This window comes from Telmatherina bonti (assembly GCF_933228915.1).
Source record: "Telmatherina bonti genome assembly, chromosome: 11".
NCBI lineage: Eukaryota > Metazoa > Chordata > Actinopteri > Atheriniformes > Telmatherinidae > Telmatherina > Telmatherina bonti.
Window position 1 is genome coordinate 37135552 of NC_136629.1, and position 19389 is coordinate 37154940.

The following is a 19389-nucleotide window of genomic DNA, read 5'->3' on the forward strand; positions in this document are numbered from 1 at the left end:
TGTTTCTGTTGTCAGTAAGTATAACTATATACAATTTATAAAAACAAACAACAAAACGCTTCTTCAGGAGCGATGTGTGTCAGCTAATCGCTCGCTCTGATTTTACTTGATACACCTCCTGTTTGGAAATCTCACTGATTATTAATAATGCATGAAAAGCTGTTTAACAGACAAACAACACTGCTGATGAACTCCATCAGCGACTTCATTTCCAAATGTCACTCATCAGGAAGCAGATTTTTTTCCTCTGTTAGAATCAGGAACTTTTTTGGACTCATTTTTACCCATGACTGTGGAAATGAAATCTGTTCCACCTTCATAAAGAGCTAAAACAGAACATTTAAATGAAAAATGAAGCCAGTTTTCTCCTTTTAGATGAAACACACATTGCATGGTGATGAATAACACGTGAGTGTGAGTTCAGACACACTTCCAGGAAATGTTGGACAGCTGTGAGCAGCATTTCCCCGACGTTGACATCTTAAGCTTTCACCAATCTCTGACCTAACTTTGCTCTTTCCTTATCACCCAACTCAGCCTCCCCCCTGTTCTCTGATCCGCTGCTTCCATTACTCACCAACGTTGGACATCTCAGGCACTCTGGCGTAGTACGGCCCGTGTAGAAACTCCGGCGGATTATCGTTGATGTCCTGAACCTTCACGATAAACTCTGACGGAGGCTCCAGAGGTTTATTCGTGTCTCTGGCCACAGCCTGGGCTGTTAAGGTGTACTGGGCTTGCTCCTCGCGGTCCAGAGTTTTTGTGGCATGGATGTTGCCCGTCTTGTCGTCAATAACGAAGATTGTTCCAGCGCCTTCGCCGGATAGGATGTATTTGATGTTACCGTCGCCGGAGTCTACATCAGAGTGGAGCTGGACAGATGGAAAGACATAAAAACACATTTTTAAGCAGATAGTCGACAAACTAAAGAGCTGGAAGAGTTAACCATGGAGGTGGGAGGTGACGTTCTACATTACAGCCAATAAAACACCAATACAAAGAGATTTAGAACACCATCATGAACAATGAAGACTGTAAAACATTCGGTTAAATCCTTTTTATCCTCACCGGCCCTCCACCAGGAAATAAGATGCATTGCAAATATCATTTGTTGTTTGTTCTGAGAGCCGCTGCTCGGCGTGATTAATGACGTTGTTACAGAGGAGAACCACCAATCATCTCCACCAGAATGTCACCGTGACCTCTCGCAGCTTTTTCTCGCGCTTTGATAAATGTGAAAAGTGCGCCTAAATCTTGTTGGCAGTTCGCTGGGCCCACACCATGACTGGAGCTGGAGGGCGCTGTGACCTGCAGACATAGACTAATTCCGTTTTAAGAATAAAAAGGGGAAAATAAGACTTACCCTGCCAACCAGAACCGGGTCTGGACCGGTGTACTCCTCAATGACAAAGAACTGGTTCCACACCCATCCACGTTTGGACCTGTGCAGAACCTGTCCTTCCTTCCCTGTCCGCTGTTTGTGTCTGTGCAGCAATAAATGACCTACAATTATTTTAAAAAGAGAAAAAAAAGGTCAGAAATGCAGGTATTTAACAGAGCCGTTGGTACAGCTGTGATCCAAACACTTTAACAAACAGATTACAAATGAAAAGCTGGGTTTGGTTCAGCCTTTGTGGAATAAATGAATTAAAACAGAACTCTATTATCTGACATTACTCTTATTATTATTACTGAAAAACAAAAAGCAGCAACTTTGTGACAACAGGCCTGATTTTTAATTGCAGGTGAAAGGTTCAAGTCCCAGCTGAAAAATGTGGGTTGTTTGTATGAACCACACACACTTTGTGTTTCAGGTGGCTCTTAGCGAGGCACTTAGCCTCTGTTTGTTGCAAGCGCTGAGCGGCAGGTGCAGCTGACATGTTGAACATCTGTAAGTGAAGAGTGCTCAGCAGGAAAACAAACAGCTAAATGAGTCTAAAAAAAACTATGGAAGATGTTGGGAGTGAGCGATGTGACTGAGGAGAAAATGAGTAAAAATGTTGCTTTTCCAATCTGGAAATGAGAACGGATAAGAACACTTTAATTATGATATAGTTTGTATGAATAAACTGAAAGGATTTCTGTGGTTTTTAAAATGTAGAAACATCCTCAGAAACGGCTGGATGTGTTGGAGAGAGCATACACGTGAAAGCTGAATGGTTTTACAGCCTACCACTCCAAGTTAACCCACATATATGAAACTTGGCTCAAAATGCTGTGAAACAATCTGATTTCTGTCTTCTGGCCCCTTAATGGACACCAGAACACAGAAGTTTACACTATAAAAAGTTTTACACATCACTTTGTATTAAATGGTAATGTCTCTAAAACAAATTTAGGTACTTTTTTTCTATTTTGTTAAAGAGATAAATAAAGTCTTTCCTGTCGTCTCCACCCCAACCTGTCGGGGCAGATGGCTGCCCTCCCTGAGCCGGGTTCTGCCGGAGGTTTTCTTCCTGTTAAAGGGGAGTTTTTTCCTTCCCACTGTCGCCTCGTGCAGCTCAGGATGGGGGATTGGATCCAAGTCATGACTCGATGCAATCAGTTGGTTTCTATTATAGGATATGTATGAATTGGCTTGAAATGATGAGTATGTAAAGTTCCCTGTGGCAACATTGTTATGAAGTGGCGCTATACAAATAAAGTTGAATTAAAGACCTCTTATTACAAAAAATGGACTTTTTTTTGTAATGGTTTGGGTCTTTATGGGTGAAAGGATTCTGATGATGTTTGAGTGATTTGTGATGAGGAAACCGTGGCGTTTCGTCCTACCTTGATGTCTGTGTTTGTGGTGTCTGTGCTCCAAGGAAGTATTTCCTTTCCTGGTTCCTAATGCAACGCTACAGAGCAGAGAAACTCCCAGCAGCACCAGGAGGGCCCTCAGCAGCCCCAAACCCTGCCGCTTCATTATTAGCATCGCCATCTTGCCCAGCCTGAGCAACCGTGCACTTCTCTCCGCCTCCGACTGTCTGGTTCCTCTCAGTGGAGCTCTGCTCCCTCTGAGGCGGTATCCTGCGTTTTCTGATCAAGACCCTCCTAGTTCATTAGTTCAGATGAGGCCTGTAGTTGCTCTGCAGATACTCATCACCGACTTGCTACGCTGCTGCCTTCGTTCTCTTAACTTTTCCGTCTTCTTGCCTCTCAGATAGTGTTTCCTCCTCGTGTCTTCCAGTCAAAGAGCCTGAAATAGAGCAGAAGAAAACGCAATGTTGTCAGTGACAACAGCAAAGTAAAACACTTCATGTGCAAAAACCTTCTGTTTTGCACGTTCACGAAAACATTGCAAATTGAGTTGAGAACCGGCTTGTCAGCAACATGTCAGGTTAATTAGGACAATGTACTAATTACATCGACAGTGTTGTCTGGAAACCCATCAGCTTTGATTTAATTAGATCCGGACAGATTCATCGTAGAGGCAGAAGGCCAGTCTGTTTTCATCTCTTTGCAGCTCTTTCAAATACATTCACGTAAAATATTTTATACTGCCCAGACCCGGACGTAAGCAGTGCGGAGTAAGGCTGCACAATTAATCGGGGCGGCTGTAGCTCAGGAGGAAGAGCAGTTGTCCTTCAACGGGTAAGTTGAGGGATCGATTCCAGGCTTCCCCTGAAATGGCGAAGTGTCCTAGGGCAAGACACTGAACCCCAAACTGCCCTCCGATGTGCCTATCGGGGTATGAGTGTGTAGAATGAGTGTGTGTGTGAATGGGTGAATGTGACAAGTAGTGTAAAGCGCTTTGAGTGGTCTGTATGACTAGAAAAGCGCTATAGAAGTACAAGTCCATTTACCATTTAATCAGACTTTGATCGTGATCACGATTTTGGTGGCCACACTTAAATAAACCTGATTGTCAACGATATTTATATTTAAAATGCGAGTTCTGCTGCATGCTAGCAGTCTGCCGACCACCAGGGGGCGAACATGAGGTTAAGGCTTCATTAAGTTGCCTAAATACCAAGCGCGCATTTTTTTACCAGCAGCCCGTGAAGTATCGTTGGATTGGTTGGACATTTGAGGTGGGCGTGGTTAACCACTTCCGCATTTTTCCTGTTGCAGGTAAAACGGATTGTTTTGATTAAACAGCTGATTGAGGTAGTAAAAAAATATGAATATTTTTACAACATGTGGCATTAAAATACACGAACCCTGCTGCGTGCACAACCCGCCCTGCCGCGGACTAAATTGGTCGTTAAATATGAAATAAGCAGCTTCACTGCACAAAAAGCAGACATCGCCGCCCACATTGATCCCTCCCAGCTTCAGACGAAGCTTCTGGTGGAGGAAGTAACAAGCTTTAGACTGATGAGAGCAAGTCATGTTGAGAATGGAAAATACAGCTGTGCAATAAAAATAGATATTTTTCCAGACACAATGAATGATTGTGATTAATAATCATGATTACAATATTTACAATATTTTGGTCATAATCATGCAGCTCTAGCAGAGTTTATTTAAGCTTTTAATTTCTTAGTGGTGTGAATGCTCAAGTTAGACAAACCCTCCGGGTTTGACTGTTAGCCTCGAACCAATGTGTCTGGCCTTGCAGCATAACTGCAGGTAAGGGATGAGAAGACAAAACAAGTTGATTTGTGCAGCATATTTCACATACATGTACAGTACTGCTTTACGTAAAACATTATAAGTATTACAGTTGGTGCAAAAAAAGCACTGAAATGTCGTTAAAAGCAGCAACAAATAGCAAAAATCACAAAAGATATATTCAGTTAAAATTATTAAATTAAGATAGGTTTAGAGTTGGTGCGTAAATTTCATAAAAAGGTGCGTCAAAAGTTTGTTCCACTTGTTTGCAGCAAACAGCTAAATGTTTAGTCTGGATTCTGATCTGGTCTCTAGTCACTGGTCTGGTCTCTGGCCTGGTCTCTGGTCTGGACTCTTGTCTGGTCTCTTGTCTGGTGTCTGGTCTGGACTCTAGTCTGGACTCTAGTCTGGTCACTGGTCTGGACTCTAGTCTGGTCTCTAGTCTGGTCACTGGTCTGGACTCTAGTCTGGTCTCTAGTCTGGTCACTGGTCTGGTCTCTAGTCTGGTCACTGGTCTGGTCTCTAGTCTGGACTCTTGTCTGGTCTCTGGTCTGGTGTCTGGTCTGGACTCTAGTCTGGACTCTAGTCTGGTCTCTAGTCTGGTCACTGGTCTGGACTCTAGTCTGGTCACTGGTCTGGTCTCAGGTCTGGACTCTTGTCTGGTCTCTGGTCTAGTTTCAGGTCTGGACTCTAGTCTGGACTCTAGTCTGGTCACTGGTCTGGACTCTAGTCTGGTCTCTAGTCTGGTCACTGGTCTGGACTCTAGTCTTGTCACTGGTCTGGTCTCAGGTCTGGACACTTGTCTGGTCTCTGGTCTGGTGTCTGGTCTGGACTCTAGTCTGGACTCTTGTCTGGTCACTGGTCTGGACTCTAGTCTGGTCTCTAGTCTGGTCTCAGGTCTGGACTCTTGTCTGGTCTCTGGTCTGGTCTCAGGTCTGGACTCTTGTCTGGTCACTGGTCTGGACTCTAGTCTGGTCTCTAGTCTGGTCACTGGTCTGGACTCTGGTCTGGACTCTTGTCTGGTCTCTGGTCTGGACTCTAGTCTGGACTCTTGTCTGGTCACTGGTCTGGACTCTAGTCTGGTCTCTAGTCTGGTCACTGGTCTGGACTCTGGTCTGGTCTCTAGTCTGGTCTCAGGTCTGGACTCTTGTCTGGACTCTTGTCTGGTCTCTGGTCTAGACTCTGGTCTGAAATCTGGTCTGGACTGGCTGAACTGAGTCTTTGTATCCAGGCTGTGATTTAGGTTTACATTTTCTAAACATATTACAGACACATTCTGGACCCCCTGGTGATGGTGACCTAGTGGCAGAGGTGTAAACAGTAGAAGTAGACAGTAGAAGTAGAAAGTAGAAGCAGAAAGTAGGAGTAGACAGTAGAAATAGACAGTAGGAGTAGACAGTAGAAATAGAAAGTAGAATTTGACAGTAGAAATAGAAAGTAGAAGTAGACAGTAGAAATAGAAAGTAGACAGTAGAAGTATAAAGTAGAAGTAGACAGTAGAAGTATAAAGTAGAAGTCCTGTCCTGCAGCTCTTTCCAACCAGTCCCTAAACCAGGTGAATGTAATCAGCTCGGCTCCACTGCAGGTAGATGAACCTGTTAGTGGAAACACCGGTTCTAAATGCATCACTAGATCCAACATGGCAGGACTTCTACTTTATTTTTACTTCTGCTTCTACTTTATACACATCTGCCTGGTGGTACCATGCCAAAACAAGACACCAACACTTTTCTATATGAATGGTCATAATTCCATTTCTTCTAGAAAAATTCCACCAAATTCTTGTTTTTATTTAATTTAATGACGGCCTTGTAATGGACTGGCGAGCTGTCCAGGGTGTACCCTGCCTTTCGCCCAAAGACTGCTGGGATAGGCTCCAGCTTCCCCACGACCCTTCATCAGACTACACGGTTAGGATGATGAATGAATGAATGGATGAATAATTTAAATGAGGACAATGCACATTAATGAACACTTTGTATAAATTCTATACAGTGTGTAAATATGCCAGATTTAGCTAGAAGGTACTTTCCATCTGTATTCCTCAGACATTTACAGACATTAAGAAAAATAAAAACATAAATCAAATTACACACACACACACACACACACAAAAGTCAATCCACATACTGTATACTGCATATTTAAACCTCATCTGTGTCTACAGACCAGATCTGCGTTTGTTTCGCTCAGCTTTTGCACCCAGAGCCGTGTCTATGGATGCTCCCAGATAGAATGACAAATCAGAGCAATAAAATGTGTAAAGCAGCTCTGAGCTGCATTTGTTATTGCTTGTTTGGTCTTATAGAATCAAACCCACTCAGTATTAGTTAACTGGTTTTGATTGGTGCAGCCCGCCCCAGACATGGTGGGAATCTGTTTATAAGCGGGGGAAGCCAAACACATTCTGACAGAGTAAATGAAACATGAGCTCGTAGATTTATTTGCTTCCCGGGCCGGTACAGTGCCTTGCTGCATCCTTACTTTGCTGTAGAAATGATTGCAGGAGTTGTTAATAACACAAAACACCTAAAAAAAAATGTGCGAACGATGTCCCACGTTGACTCTCTGTTTCTTTCTCTTTTGTTACCTCCATCCTTTGATTTCATCCTCCGTATTAGCCGTTCTTTCTTTGCCAAAACCAAATGAGCAAATGCTGTGCAGACAAATGGGTTTTAATCTGAAGTAGATAAGAATCCTCCCGCGAGGCTCATCGGTTCCTGTTGATCACAAGACCAGCAAACCCGGGAGTGTTGATAGTCACTCCCTTACCAGCTCATCATCTGTCCAATTATTCCCCAGTCCTCTGACTGATGCATATATCTGTTTGAAGATGTGTGTGTGTGTGTGTGTGTGTGTGTGTGTGTGTGTGTGTGTGAGATGGTGCCGTCATCCATCTATCTTGGCCTTCCAGCTACTTCTTTGGCGCTTGATGCAACTAATCGAGGATAGGACTGGAATGGGAAAAGGTGAAGAGTTTGGAGGATTATTTTGCCAAATTAAAGCAGAAAAGATGTAGATTTCATTTATTATTTGGTTGTTTTAACAAATAAGAGAGGTGATAGCAATGAAAAGCTAAATTCAGAACGACCTGCTTTATGAAAGTTGTGTGACTAAATTTGCCTAATTGGACAGAAGATGAGCAAAACCTTCAAAGAAGTCTTGAAAATACCAGCGAAACTGGAAGACAATTACACACTCTGGCGTGCACTTGTTCCCAGAGCTGACACCTGCTATAGACAATCTATTAACAGGCCTTCAAGCTGTCATCGCAGCGTCAAATTAAGCGGCGGCTTTATTTAACAAGTAAAAATAAAGTGTCCAAAATAAATTGCTTTCCCCAGTCGACCGATTTCCTGCTACAGGTCATCAGTTATTCCTTTAAAAATCTGTCAAATCTGTCAAGTCAAACAAATAAAAAACGAGACTGCTAAAGTAAAAGATTGATGGGAGTGTGCAGAGTGACAGCTCAGATGAACTCAGTGTGACTGAGTCTGATAGTGGGCGACTTGCTTGATGACACAAGAGTGACCCTAGTGTTGCATCCGGCCGAAACAACTTGGAAACGATTTTCTTTCCGTCTAGATCCGGAATAGTAATGAGATTTTCTAAGATTGTATTGATTTATTAAAGGAATTATACATATGAATGAATCTACAGTATTGTCTTGAGTCAGGCTTGTTTTTCGAAGCATTCTCATGCTTGTATATTCATGCATGTTTATTCAACATGCAACTTTAACTAATGAAGGTGAAAAGCAGGACAGAGGCCGGGGCTCCCTTTAGGGCATTTCACTAAAGAGAAACATGCTGTTCTGAAAGGAAATAACCTTATTTAAAAACAAAAACAACCATGTTGAACACGCCTACTTCACAGAATAAAGCTGAGTTCATGTCCAAGAAAAACATATGACGCAGCCTGTATACAGCGATCCACTCCATACTTCATATGCAACAACTCTTTAACAAGGCAATCCTCAGTATGTGTGTGTGTGTGTGTGTGTGTGTGTGTGTTGTTGCTTTCTAAAGGTTGACAGAGCAACGCAGAGCGAGGCAGAGGCAGAAACTGTAGCACTGAAACAGACAGTGATAATGACTCCCCAGGGCGAGCATGCCTTTTGGCCAGACAACTTCCTCTGTCTGCATACATGACTCAAGAGTCACATTTGAATAGGGAACAGTATGTCCATGCATGAGTGTGTGTGCACCCACACTATTCCCTTGGGTTCAGAGCGTCGCTGGGAATCCATGAGTCAAGTCTTTGAGTATACTGCTTTGATTCACTGGCTAACATTAGATAGTAGCTGAATGCATACTGTGTGAGTGTGTGTGTGTGTTTTTGAGAGGGTGTTGCACAGAGATCAGAGCAGTGGGGTTTAAAAAATATGTGTGATATGCTCCGCTGGCTGACATGTCCTCAAATCAACAGTAAGACCACATGTGTTTTAGATTATCAGTGATCACGACTGAATGTGTGTCCTTAAAAGTGTTTGTGTGTGCAGGAGACTGTACAGCTAGCACGTCCATATGGCGCCCTGAAGGGTTAGAAAAGGGTCCCACGCGGGTGGAGTGTCCATGGTGGCCATGTGGGTTTCAAGTTGGTTCTGGCAGTGGAGGCCCCATGTAGGTCCCATATCTCAGCCATCATGTCCATGTGGGGCCCATAAGGGTTCTGTGCTATGTGGGTACTGTGAATGTGAAGCCCAAGGGGGCCCAAGGTGTCTCCATAAGGCAGGAATCTCCCAGTCTGGTCCTTGAGGACCAGTGTCCTGCAGGTTTTGGACTTTTCCCAATGCAAAACATCTGATCCAAATAAAATAGATCTCTGCAGCCTGTTAAGTTCTGCAATCTGTTAATGTTCCATTCATATGAATGAGGTGTGTTGCTGCAGTGACACATCACTTACCTGCACAATACCGACCCTTGAGGATGGGATTTGGAAATCATTGCCATAAGAGATGTAGGTGGGCATGTGGAGCCCATGTGGCCTGGCTAATTGGGCCTAAGTGGGCTAAAATCCAGTCCGAACTAACCTGAAACCCATGGGGACAAACACCGGTCAGGCCAACTGCAGACAAATCCACATTGGACCCTTATCTGCAGCCCAGATTCAACCCTTTAGGGCGCCAGGCTTTGTGTCTCAGCTTGGGAGGGATTACACCTGGTTTTCATAGAAGCACATTAATGATCAAACCATCATTTTCTGTTAAAAGATGGATAAATTTGACAACTCTACTTTTGTTTTATTTCTTAACTTTGCACCAAAAATCCATCAAACTGAATAACATGTGATTCCCAACAAGCCATCTGTGCGTCAAGTAAAAGTTTGTTTGAGCAGGTAAATGAATATTTCATGGCAAGTATTGCTCTTTTTCTTCTTGTTTTTCATGTCATGTCCCGAAAGCTGAAACTCTGCTGGTCAAACAAATCCTCAGAAAGGGAAAAATAAACATTAGGAGGCAGATGAGACGCTCTGCCTGTTGGATCTTGATGCATAGAGAGCATATGTCTGAACAAAGGCTTCTTTCCAGAAATGCTTTTAATGTCTTTATTGTTTGAATCATAAAGAAACAAAATTACATAGTAAAAAACAACAAAAAAAAGCTTGTTTGAACAACTTTCCTTCCTTTAAACACAGTTTGCTTCCATTTCTGAAATGCTGTAGACATTCTAGCTTGTTCCCATTAGACAACAAGAACCGAATGCTTTTCTGTTTTCTTCTCACACCATCTTTCTTTCTTTTTGTCTTCTCTCTGTTGGTATCTCGTTCTCCCACGGCTGGGTTTTCATTACTTTTCTCCTCGTTGAGCCAAACCTCCAACAGCAGCCATTAAAATAACTTTGGTAAATGCTTGAGAAGTATATAGAGAAAGAAAGCAGGCTTGACCCTAATTTCTTTTTCTCTGCTCCAACTTTCCCTCTGCTTGTCTCTACGGAGGTCAGTACTAATGAACGTGATGGAGTACAGCATATTCACGTATGAAAGTGATGCATGAAGTCTGCCTGAGTGCACTGATTCTGTGTTCTGTGGGGGAAGGGTAACCTCATCATAACCTCACTGTATCTCTTATCAACAGAGACATGATAGAGTTCTCTAATCAATCCATTTTCATGCAGGTTTTCCTTGTGGCCCAGGTTTTAATAGATGTTTCATACAAAACAAATTGGGAAAAATATATTTTTTCATGTGATCATTTAGAATTTACATCATGGCTGTTACTGCTTGCCACCATCTTTACACAACTTGGAGATTCCATTAAAACTGTGTAACTTTTGGCCACTTGGAGCTTTAAACCTGTAAGTTCCTGCTTGGGCTGCACAATTAATCGGATTTTCATCGTGATCACGATTTTGGTGGCCTAACCTGATCTAGTTAAATAGACCTGATCGTCTATGATATTTACATTCAAAAAGCGAGCTCTGTTGCATCTCTGATCACTCAGGTTCTCAACCAGCAGTCTGCCAACCACCAGGGGGCGAACACGTGGTTAAGACTTCATTAAGCTGCCTAAAGACCAAGTGAGCACACCTTTTACCAGCAGCCAGTTAAGTACCGTTGGATTGGTTGGACATTTGAGGTGGGCGTGGTTAACACGGAAAAGCGCGAAGCAGTAAGATGCTGCTTCCACATTTTCCCTTTTGCAGGTGAAACTGGTTGTTTTGATTAAACAGCTGATTGAGGCGGTAAAAAATATGAACATTTTTACAACATGTGGCATTAAAATACACAAACCCTGCTGCGTGCACAACCCGGCCTGTCGCGGACAAAGTTGGTCGTTAAATATGAAATAAGCAGCTTCATTGCACAAAAAGCAGACATCGCCGCCCGCATTGATCCCTCCCAGCTTCAGACGAAGCTTCTGGTGGAGGATGGAACAAGTTTTAGACTGATGAGAACAAGTCATGTCGAGAATGGAAAATACAGCTGCATCAAAACACTGGATTAGAAATATGAGATCCCTTAGTGTAATTATTTTTCCGAAGGGCCGTTGCCTGCACTGTATAAAAAATGTCAACATCAATAGAGAGGGAGCGCTATATATATGTATACGTAGAGTTGCCAGGTAGGTTGTATAAAAGTGGTGCATTAAATGGTTATTTACAAGTGGTGCATGTTTTTCCAGAGACAATGAATAATTTGTGATTAATAATCGTGATTACAATGTTGATCGAAATAATCGTGATAATTATTTTGGACATATTTGTGCAGCCCGACTTCCTGCATACCACATGACACTGTCACTAGATTAAATGAAAAATAAACAAGCAATAATAAAATAAAGAGCCTTTATTTGTGTTTTTCTAGAAATGTTTAGGGAGTCATGTTAGCTTTGGTCTATAGCCGATTAGCTTCAGCTAGCCGCATTTAGCTTCTATTAAATAGCAAAATAAAGACACAAACGTATCCTGCAACGTTCTGCAGCTCATCAGGTGCTTACTACCTTTGGTTTGAATAAGCGCTGGCTGAAAGATGTGGAGAAGTTCATTACATCTGGTACTTTTGCACAACAGGCAATGAGCTAACTTAGCACCTTGCTAACACTGAGGCAAACAGAGGATTTTACATCCACACTGTTCTTCCATTAGACTCGAACCAGCAGGTGAACTCGTGCCTTTCCTCTGGAGCGATCCCTTTCCCACTTTCTGTTTCTGGCCTCCTCAGACACCGTTTTCACCTTCTTACTTTGTTCAGCAATGACAAAAAAGTAGCACAAAGCAGAGCCGTGGTGTTTATAGAGGGGTTCGTAAAGCGCTGCAGGTCACATGATCCCATGAGAGACGGATCCGCTCCTGCAGAGCTGAGTTACAATATGTGGTTTCTGAAGAAGGCAGCCCCCTCGGAGCGCCAACACCCGTCAAGCAGAAATCATCTATTACTCCCATTAGGTTTATGTTTGGGTCAAGTTTCACAGTTTCCCTTTAATTACAGTATCAAAAACTGCAATTAATTCATTATAAAGATGCGTCAATATTGTTGCTTTCCATAAATAATTATGTCTAAATCATATCAGATGATGAAATAATGTTTTAAATGAAAACAGATTTATCCAACGTTTGTGTTCATGCTTGTCTTGCTTTGCTATCCTGCCATATGAGTTGCAGAGGAGACATGCATGAGTAGGAAAATACAGCAGAAGAAGTGTTAATTCCATTCAAACCAACAGGCTAAGTCGTCCTTTATGGATTTGTTTGGTTGTAGAAAACTAAGCTCAAGATGTGATTGTGTAGGACGCCTCACCAGCCTGTAAGGCGCGCTGTAAAAATGCTGCAGTAAAAGGAGGCGATGCATCGGGCAGGAAGCCAACCAGCTGGGGGACCTAAAATCAAGGTAAAGGTGCTGCAACTGGAGGGAACATTGTGTTTCAGTGAAAAGAGTCAAACTGTGGACGAACTTCAGAAAGGAAATCAGAAAAGCTGAGAACTGTGCAATAAAACGGCATATTTACCAGCAGCAAACTGGGTTGTTGTGGTTTTTGTATTATTTTATGTTGAATATAAGATAAAATTGCTGAAAATGAAAGCGGGGGTTGTGATAAAATGGCAGATATCAGTTTTTTCATCCTATTACTCCTTTTCATTGTTTCCATTTACTTGCTTTTTGTTTTATTTTGCTCGATTTGCTTTTCATTGAATCAGATTGCAGAAATAAAATAAAAATAAACAGGATTAAATCAAGTTTATGTTGCCTGATGAAGCATTAACGTTAAATGTAGGGATGTTCGATATCATGGGTAAACAGATATTGGATAATATCGAAATCGATTTCTACTTTTTTTTTAATGACATAAGTTTTACACAACATGTATAAAACTCTTCAAGTTTGAATCAAATCAGATACTTTTATTCATCCCCGGGGGGAAATTCAAGGTTCAAGCCAGCTCGTCCAAGGTTTGACATCCAGACATGTTCAAACTTGCTTTTGGAACATTTGCATGTGAAGAACATTAAACGCCACATATAAATCACATGCGCTTCACACAGAAAAAGTCTCTTAGAAATCACATGAAAATGTTACATGTAGCATGTGCATGTCAACACGTGTCTTTTCTGCAAGAGTTTTAAATAAACTAAATTTCCGGGTGGCTTTGCATATTTATGGTGTCATGAAATGTATTTACATCTCATTAAAATCAACAGATTATTTTTCCCACAGTAATTATTTCAAGAAAAATCGATACCTGTGACATCTGCAGGATTAGTAATAAATAAACTGAAGATGAGCAACATGAAACTTTAGTAAAATGCAGATTCTCATCGCATAACATTTATTTCTTTTACGTTCTCAAACTAAGTAATTATTGGTTTCTGCTGCTCAATGCCTTTTAGGCAAAAGTGAAATATGCACAAAACTACACGTCATTGATCAAAATGACGTATAAAAATTTCATGTTTGAATAGATTTAGAGTATTATGCAAATTATAGGGACGGGTTTACAGCTGGTCTCTGGTTGGTTCAGAGGATGGACTCAAGGACGCCACAAGCAGGGCGCCCTCCGGGCCCCTCTGTTGCTCTACACGCTATCTAAACAGATGTGACATATTTTTTCCAAGTTTATGCAAGTATGGGAAAGAGGGTCAGGAGAGGTTTAAAATGAGATTTTCTGTTACTGTAAAAATCCAGCCCTACTCTCCAAAACAAATCCCTGAGCTGCTCTGCAGCAGACGCAAAGCCCTGGACTGCCTCTGCCTCTCTCGCTCGCTCGCTTCTCGTGTGGGTTTCATGAGGAGAGACTTGATAAATTGAGGTGTGGATGCGATGGAACAAGTGGAGCTATAAGAGACATTAACACTGCTCGTGTTTTGATCCGACTGTCAAGTTCATTTTATCCGGACCTCTGAGTTTGGATTTTTCCCTGCAAAAGAACGTGCAGAAATCTCCTGCTGGAAGATGAAGTGTCGGGAAGACCTGGCAGAAAAATGTGGCCAGTAAATTCAAGTTATCAAGTAGGTTTTTACTGAAATGAGGAGACCGCAGAGTGAGAAAAGGGGAACTCAGGGAAGGACACAAAAATCTGAAAGGCAAAGGAACGGCCAGAGTCGGTGTATTAAAGTTCACTGTGGGTGTCGTGTTTCGGCCGCCGGCTCTTTGTGGTCTGTTAAAAGCTGAAAAACACAGCGGTGCTGAAAACAGACACCCAGCGTTTAGCTCACACCACGAAACCTGAGGCTTAATTGCCTTTCAATTAAAGGAACTAATAGAAGCATGTGTGTGAGCGTGTGCGTGTGGGGGGGCGAAGCAATTACCATGAAAGAAGTGCGAAGCTTCCTCAGCATTCACCAAAATAGGTATTAATGAGCGGCTAGCAACTCTGATACACTCAGGCACACACTCCGACTTACTGCAAAGTAGCTCTTTTCTCTGTGTGTGTGTGATTGAGTGAGTGTTTGCATGCATGTGTGGAAAGGCGGCTGAATCCTATTAATCCATTAGTAAAATTCAAGAGCTAATTACTTTCCAAAAGACCCTGCGTGCGCTGCGTTCCTGTGCACTAACACGGCTTTCTAATGTACGATTCATTAACATGGCTAATCAGCATCATTTTCTCATCGCTGCTTTGAGGGACAAAAGTAAAATGTGCATCAAGACACGACATGTACAAAGTATTCTGGAGGAATTTTAACTACATTGCACGTCAGTAATCATAATTTTGTTTAATAATATATCTATTTTCTATATATTTGTCTTATAAATCGAAGAATATTTGGATTTGTTATCTGTTGTGATATTTTTTTCTTTCACTAAACTGGATGCAGAAAACAAAAACAAAAGGTTTTAACAGTAATATATATATATATATATATATATATATATATATATATATATATATATATATATATATATATATATATATATATATATATATGTATATATATGTATATAAATGCAAGGCACATGAATAGTAGCTGCCAATTCCGATGAAGGAATAAACAGATAAAGTCTCATGGTGGTTCGCTTCCACGCTTTGCTTCTGGGAATAAACTTATTGATTATGTATATTGAAGAAATTATGAGAAGATTGATTTGGTTTTTGTGAAATGAAATTTTATTTGCTCTTTATGTATAATCACAGATTTAATGGCTTTTAACATTAAACATGGACATTTATAGTGTTCACTGCGATCTTCTGGGTTTTTTTTTTGGTATTTAAAAATACAGTCAAATACCTAAAATGACAAAAAAAAACCCTCAGAAATAATAGATTATTTTTACAGTGCAGATAAAGACAGTGGTACAGACTGTAATCACTGACTGTGATAATTCCACGGCTATCGGTGCACAGTGAGCGGAATCACTCTGGAACTAGATTTGGTAAGAATGAAGTTTAATCGCAGCCAAATCCTGTCAGCTGTTATCCATCAACAGAGCGGTGACGCGCTCCGTGGCCTCGATCTTCGATAGGTTTCTGATAGAACGGTTAAAAACGGATCCGTTTGCACCGGGAGGCAGATGAGTTTCCTCCTGGGAGAAAAAAGCTTCTCCTGAAAGCAAATTTATGTGGTTGTGTAAAAGGTGCAGCATCATTGAGAATGAATGTGGGGCTGATGAGCTTTTAGGAAAGGGGGGGGGGTAATGTTCAGTTAATATCATACAAATAGTGTTTTGTAGTTCATACATGCAGTAACATATCTGAGAACATGCTGGCAGGGAGAACGCCACGCTCTTATCATTTATAGAGGACTGGTCCAGTCCTGGGGGGTCGGTATCCGGCAGGTTTTTGTTGTTTCCTTCCACCAACACACCTGATACAAATCAGATGGATCCAGCGGCTTCTTGTCAATTTATGAATTTCGGTCAGGTGTGTTGGAGCATGGAGACCACAGAAACCTGCAGATGCCAGCCCTGGAGGGCTGCAGTTTGACTGCTTTGCTTTAGATGCTCAGAAGTTACAAACCAGAAAGCAAACACCTGAATCCGAAGGAGAAACATTACGCAGGTGCAGATAAGCACCTTCTTATTTTCTTTGATAGATTTGATTGATTAAAATATAGAAATAAACAAGAAAACAATACAACAAAGAAGAGAAGATATGTAAATGGATGTATCTGTACGTTTATCCAGTTAGATTTTTTCAGACATGTTTGCACAGCAGCTGCTGATTCATCTTGTATGTGGTGAAGATTCAGGTCCATGAACTGATGTGTTTTTCTCATATAGAAGAAGCTGGTTGAAGCCATCACATCATCACCGCTTCTCGTGTTTATTCTGCAGGTTTACTCAACAGAAACCTTTAAAGTTACAAAACAGGAGTTTCAGTAATGCATGCAGAGAACAAAGAACTCTCCCACATATTCTGCTTTGTTTCTGTCACAACAAATTAGCTGGAGCACGCTCTTCTGATTCGTAGTCTGCTAAATGAACAAAGCTGCTAATGGAGGTGGCAGACAAACACGTTTCTGACTGTTGCATGTGACTCGCTAACAACTAATTACACATTATTGTGTTTCACATTAAAGGCTGAATTATTCTGCCACAGAACTTTCTCTGAGAGCGTTTCTGTTCTCATCCCCTGTTTCTGAAAGTCACACACTTAGTGAATGATGTGCAGCGGGACGCTTCCCTGCAGACAGGACAGCCATTTCTTTTAAGATTATTGGGGAAACATGCAGTTTAACCGACTTTATTCTTCTCTGCTGCGACTCGTTGTGACCGCCGTTCGTCTCTATCGTGACAGCTGCATAATTTCATGCATCATGCATTCAACAAGGGACAGATCGGTTCCAACACACACCCAGTATTTTCCTCACAGAACCGTGATTATGGTCTTTGCATGGTTACTTAAGTACCTTTCTTATTCATCGTCTGTTCAGTGAAACTCGTTTAAATGGATGTGAAAAAGTAGAATGAATGTTCCTGGGAAGCTTAGGCCCTGCCATCATCCTTCCTGAATAAAAACAGGGTGAATTCAGGGGGGAAAATCAATTTTTAATACAGAAAAACATATTAAACCACCATTTTTTATATATATCCAACAGCAAAAAGTCCCAGCGGTGCTGTGAGTGCTGCAGCAGGGAGCATCTCTGCTGCTTCTCATTTGGCCTTTAAGTTCACGAGGAAATCCTCTGAGCTGAAAACAAGTTAATGACTAAACCAATCAGCTTTCTGGGTTTTCCTAAATGAGCAGCAAGCATGGACAGTAAAACAACAGGCGCGCTGATGAGACATGAGCTTGAGGCGAGACAATGCGCTTCCAATTAGCCTGCTGACCACATTTTATCGGCTACGGCTTTGCTGGGGGATGCCCTCTGCATGGGATTTAACTTTGTGAATGCTCACATCTGGAGAGATGAGGTGCACATTCTAAACATTCGCAGTTAATTACACGGACTTACCCGCCATTACAGAACGGGGGAAATGTTGTGTGAAGACCTTCCTGGAAAACTGCAGTCAAACGGGTTTGTTGGCCCGTTTGATTCATAATAGAAACATTATGAATGGCTTCTGAGCAGCGTCTTTAATTAATTCTCTATTTAATTCCTCTCCATGCTACCATGGCCTTCTGTTTTTTTTTTTTGTTTCTTGTAAAACCAGTTTTCTCCTCTTTTGCCTCTCTGTATCATTTCCCTCTCTGTCACAGTCCAGGAGGATTCATCATTGCAAATTACAGCCTTGGAATATGAGGTTAGACCAATGCTGTAATCACTGCAGAAGACTTGAACAATATACTGAACGTGGATAATTATGTGCTGCTACAGACCATCACATGTTTTGTTCTTCATCTTAGTTTACTTTTTATGTGAAATTTGGAGCAATCAGATGCAAACATCTGCAACGTGTGCTTTATGATTCGTTGGAGGTTCTCCGTTGCCGGAGATGCAGGACATGGACACTGTCTTAAAGTTTCCTGCCATCCTCTGCATGTGGAAGTTTTATAGTTGGGGGAAAAAAAACAAGTAAATATAAGTCAATAACTGGTTACTGTATATATATTATTGCAGCCTATTGCTCTGCTACAGTCACTTAAAGTCATATTTCCAGTGATATGAAAGGAATGCAGGTTACTAACCAATCCCGCGTTGAGTAGGAAACTGATCCAGCTGTAGTCTAACGCTGCACATGCGACATGCGCAGACGTCGACACGTCGGTTTGTTGGCGGGATGAAGGGTCAGGGTGTCAACTCTGCACAAGCCTCCTCATTGGCTTAAAAAGGGCTTTTGTGGAGCGAGTGTGTCCACTTTCAGCACTTTAAGAATAGCTACAGATGCTAATAATGAAGCGGTAACTGTAATCTCTCTCTGTAATGTATCCGTAGTTACATACTCCTCTAGTTAATTATTATTATATACTACAATATCGAATTTCCCTTTTGGGTTTCATAAAGTATTTTTTATTTCATTTCATTTTATAGTATAATGATAATATAGATAGAAATGCACAAGAGGAATCCATCATGAGTCTGTTTGGACTCTTCAGTTTGCCTTTTATCCACTTTATATGATTTATGCTTAATAAACAGGAAACAATGTAAATCTAAGCAACCTAAATTCAGCACTGCTGAAGTATTTATGAACATATTTGATAATCATATGTTAGCTGTAAAGTCCCGCCACATTTTCTGCCTTCATCACAGATTTATCTTCCATGAATGACGGAAACTGTGGGAAAAACACCGACATGTCCTGATCGAGAGAATCGTATGAATGGAGGATAAATCTGGCTTCTTTAGCTGGTTTGCTGGTTTTCTTCCTTTTCCAGGTGATTGAGGTGTTTTCTCTATTCCAGCAACACGAGGAGCATCCCGACATGCGGCCGCCTTAAATCAGATAAATAACACCTGATTTACTGTTCAGTGTTTTAATGAACAGATCATAAAACTGCTCTAGAAAGTGACTCAAAGTGATTTCTGTTGT

At 41.5% G+C, this 19389-nt stretch overlaps 1 protein-coding gene across 1 annotated transcript in view; it reads right to left on the reverse strand.

The window, feature by feature from the left end:
• Positions 1-19389, reverse strand: part of cdh11 (cadherin 11, type 2, OB-cadherin (osteoblast)) — a 94904-nt gene that overhangs the window by 24650 nt on the left and 50865 nt on the right. Inside the window, 3 exon segments of the mRNA XM_079248477.1 lie at positions 578-872; positions 1364-1503; positions 2773-3181. Coding sequence (XP_079104603.1) covers positions 578-872; positions 1364-1503; positions 2773-2923 — 586 coding nt within the window. The 5' untranslated portion in view covers positions 2924-3181.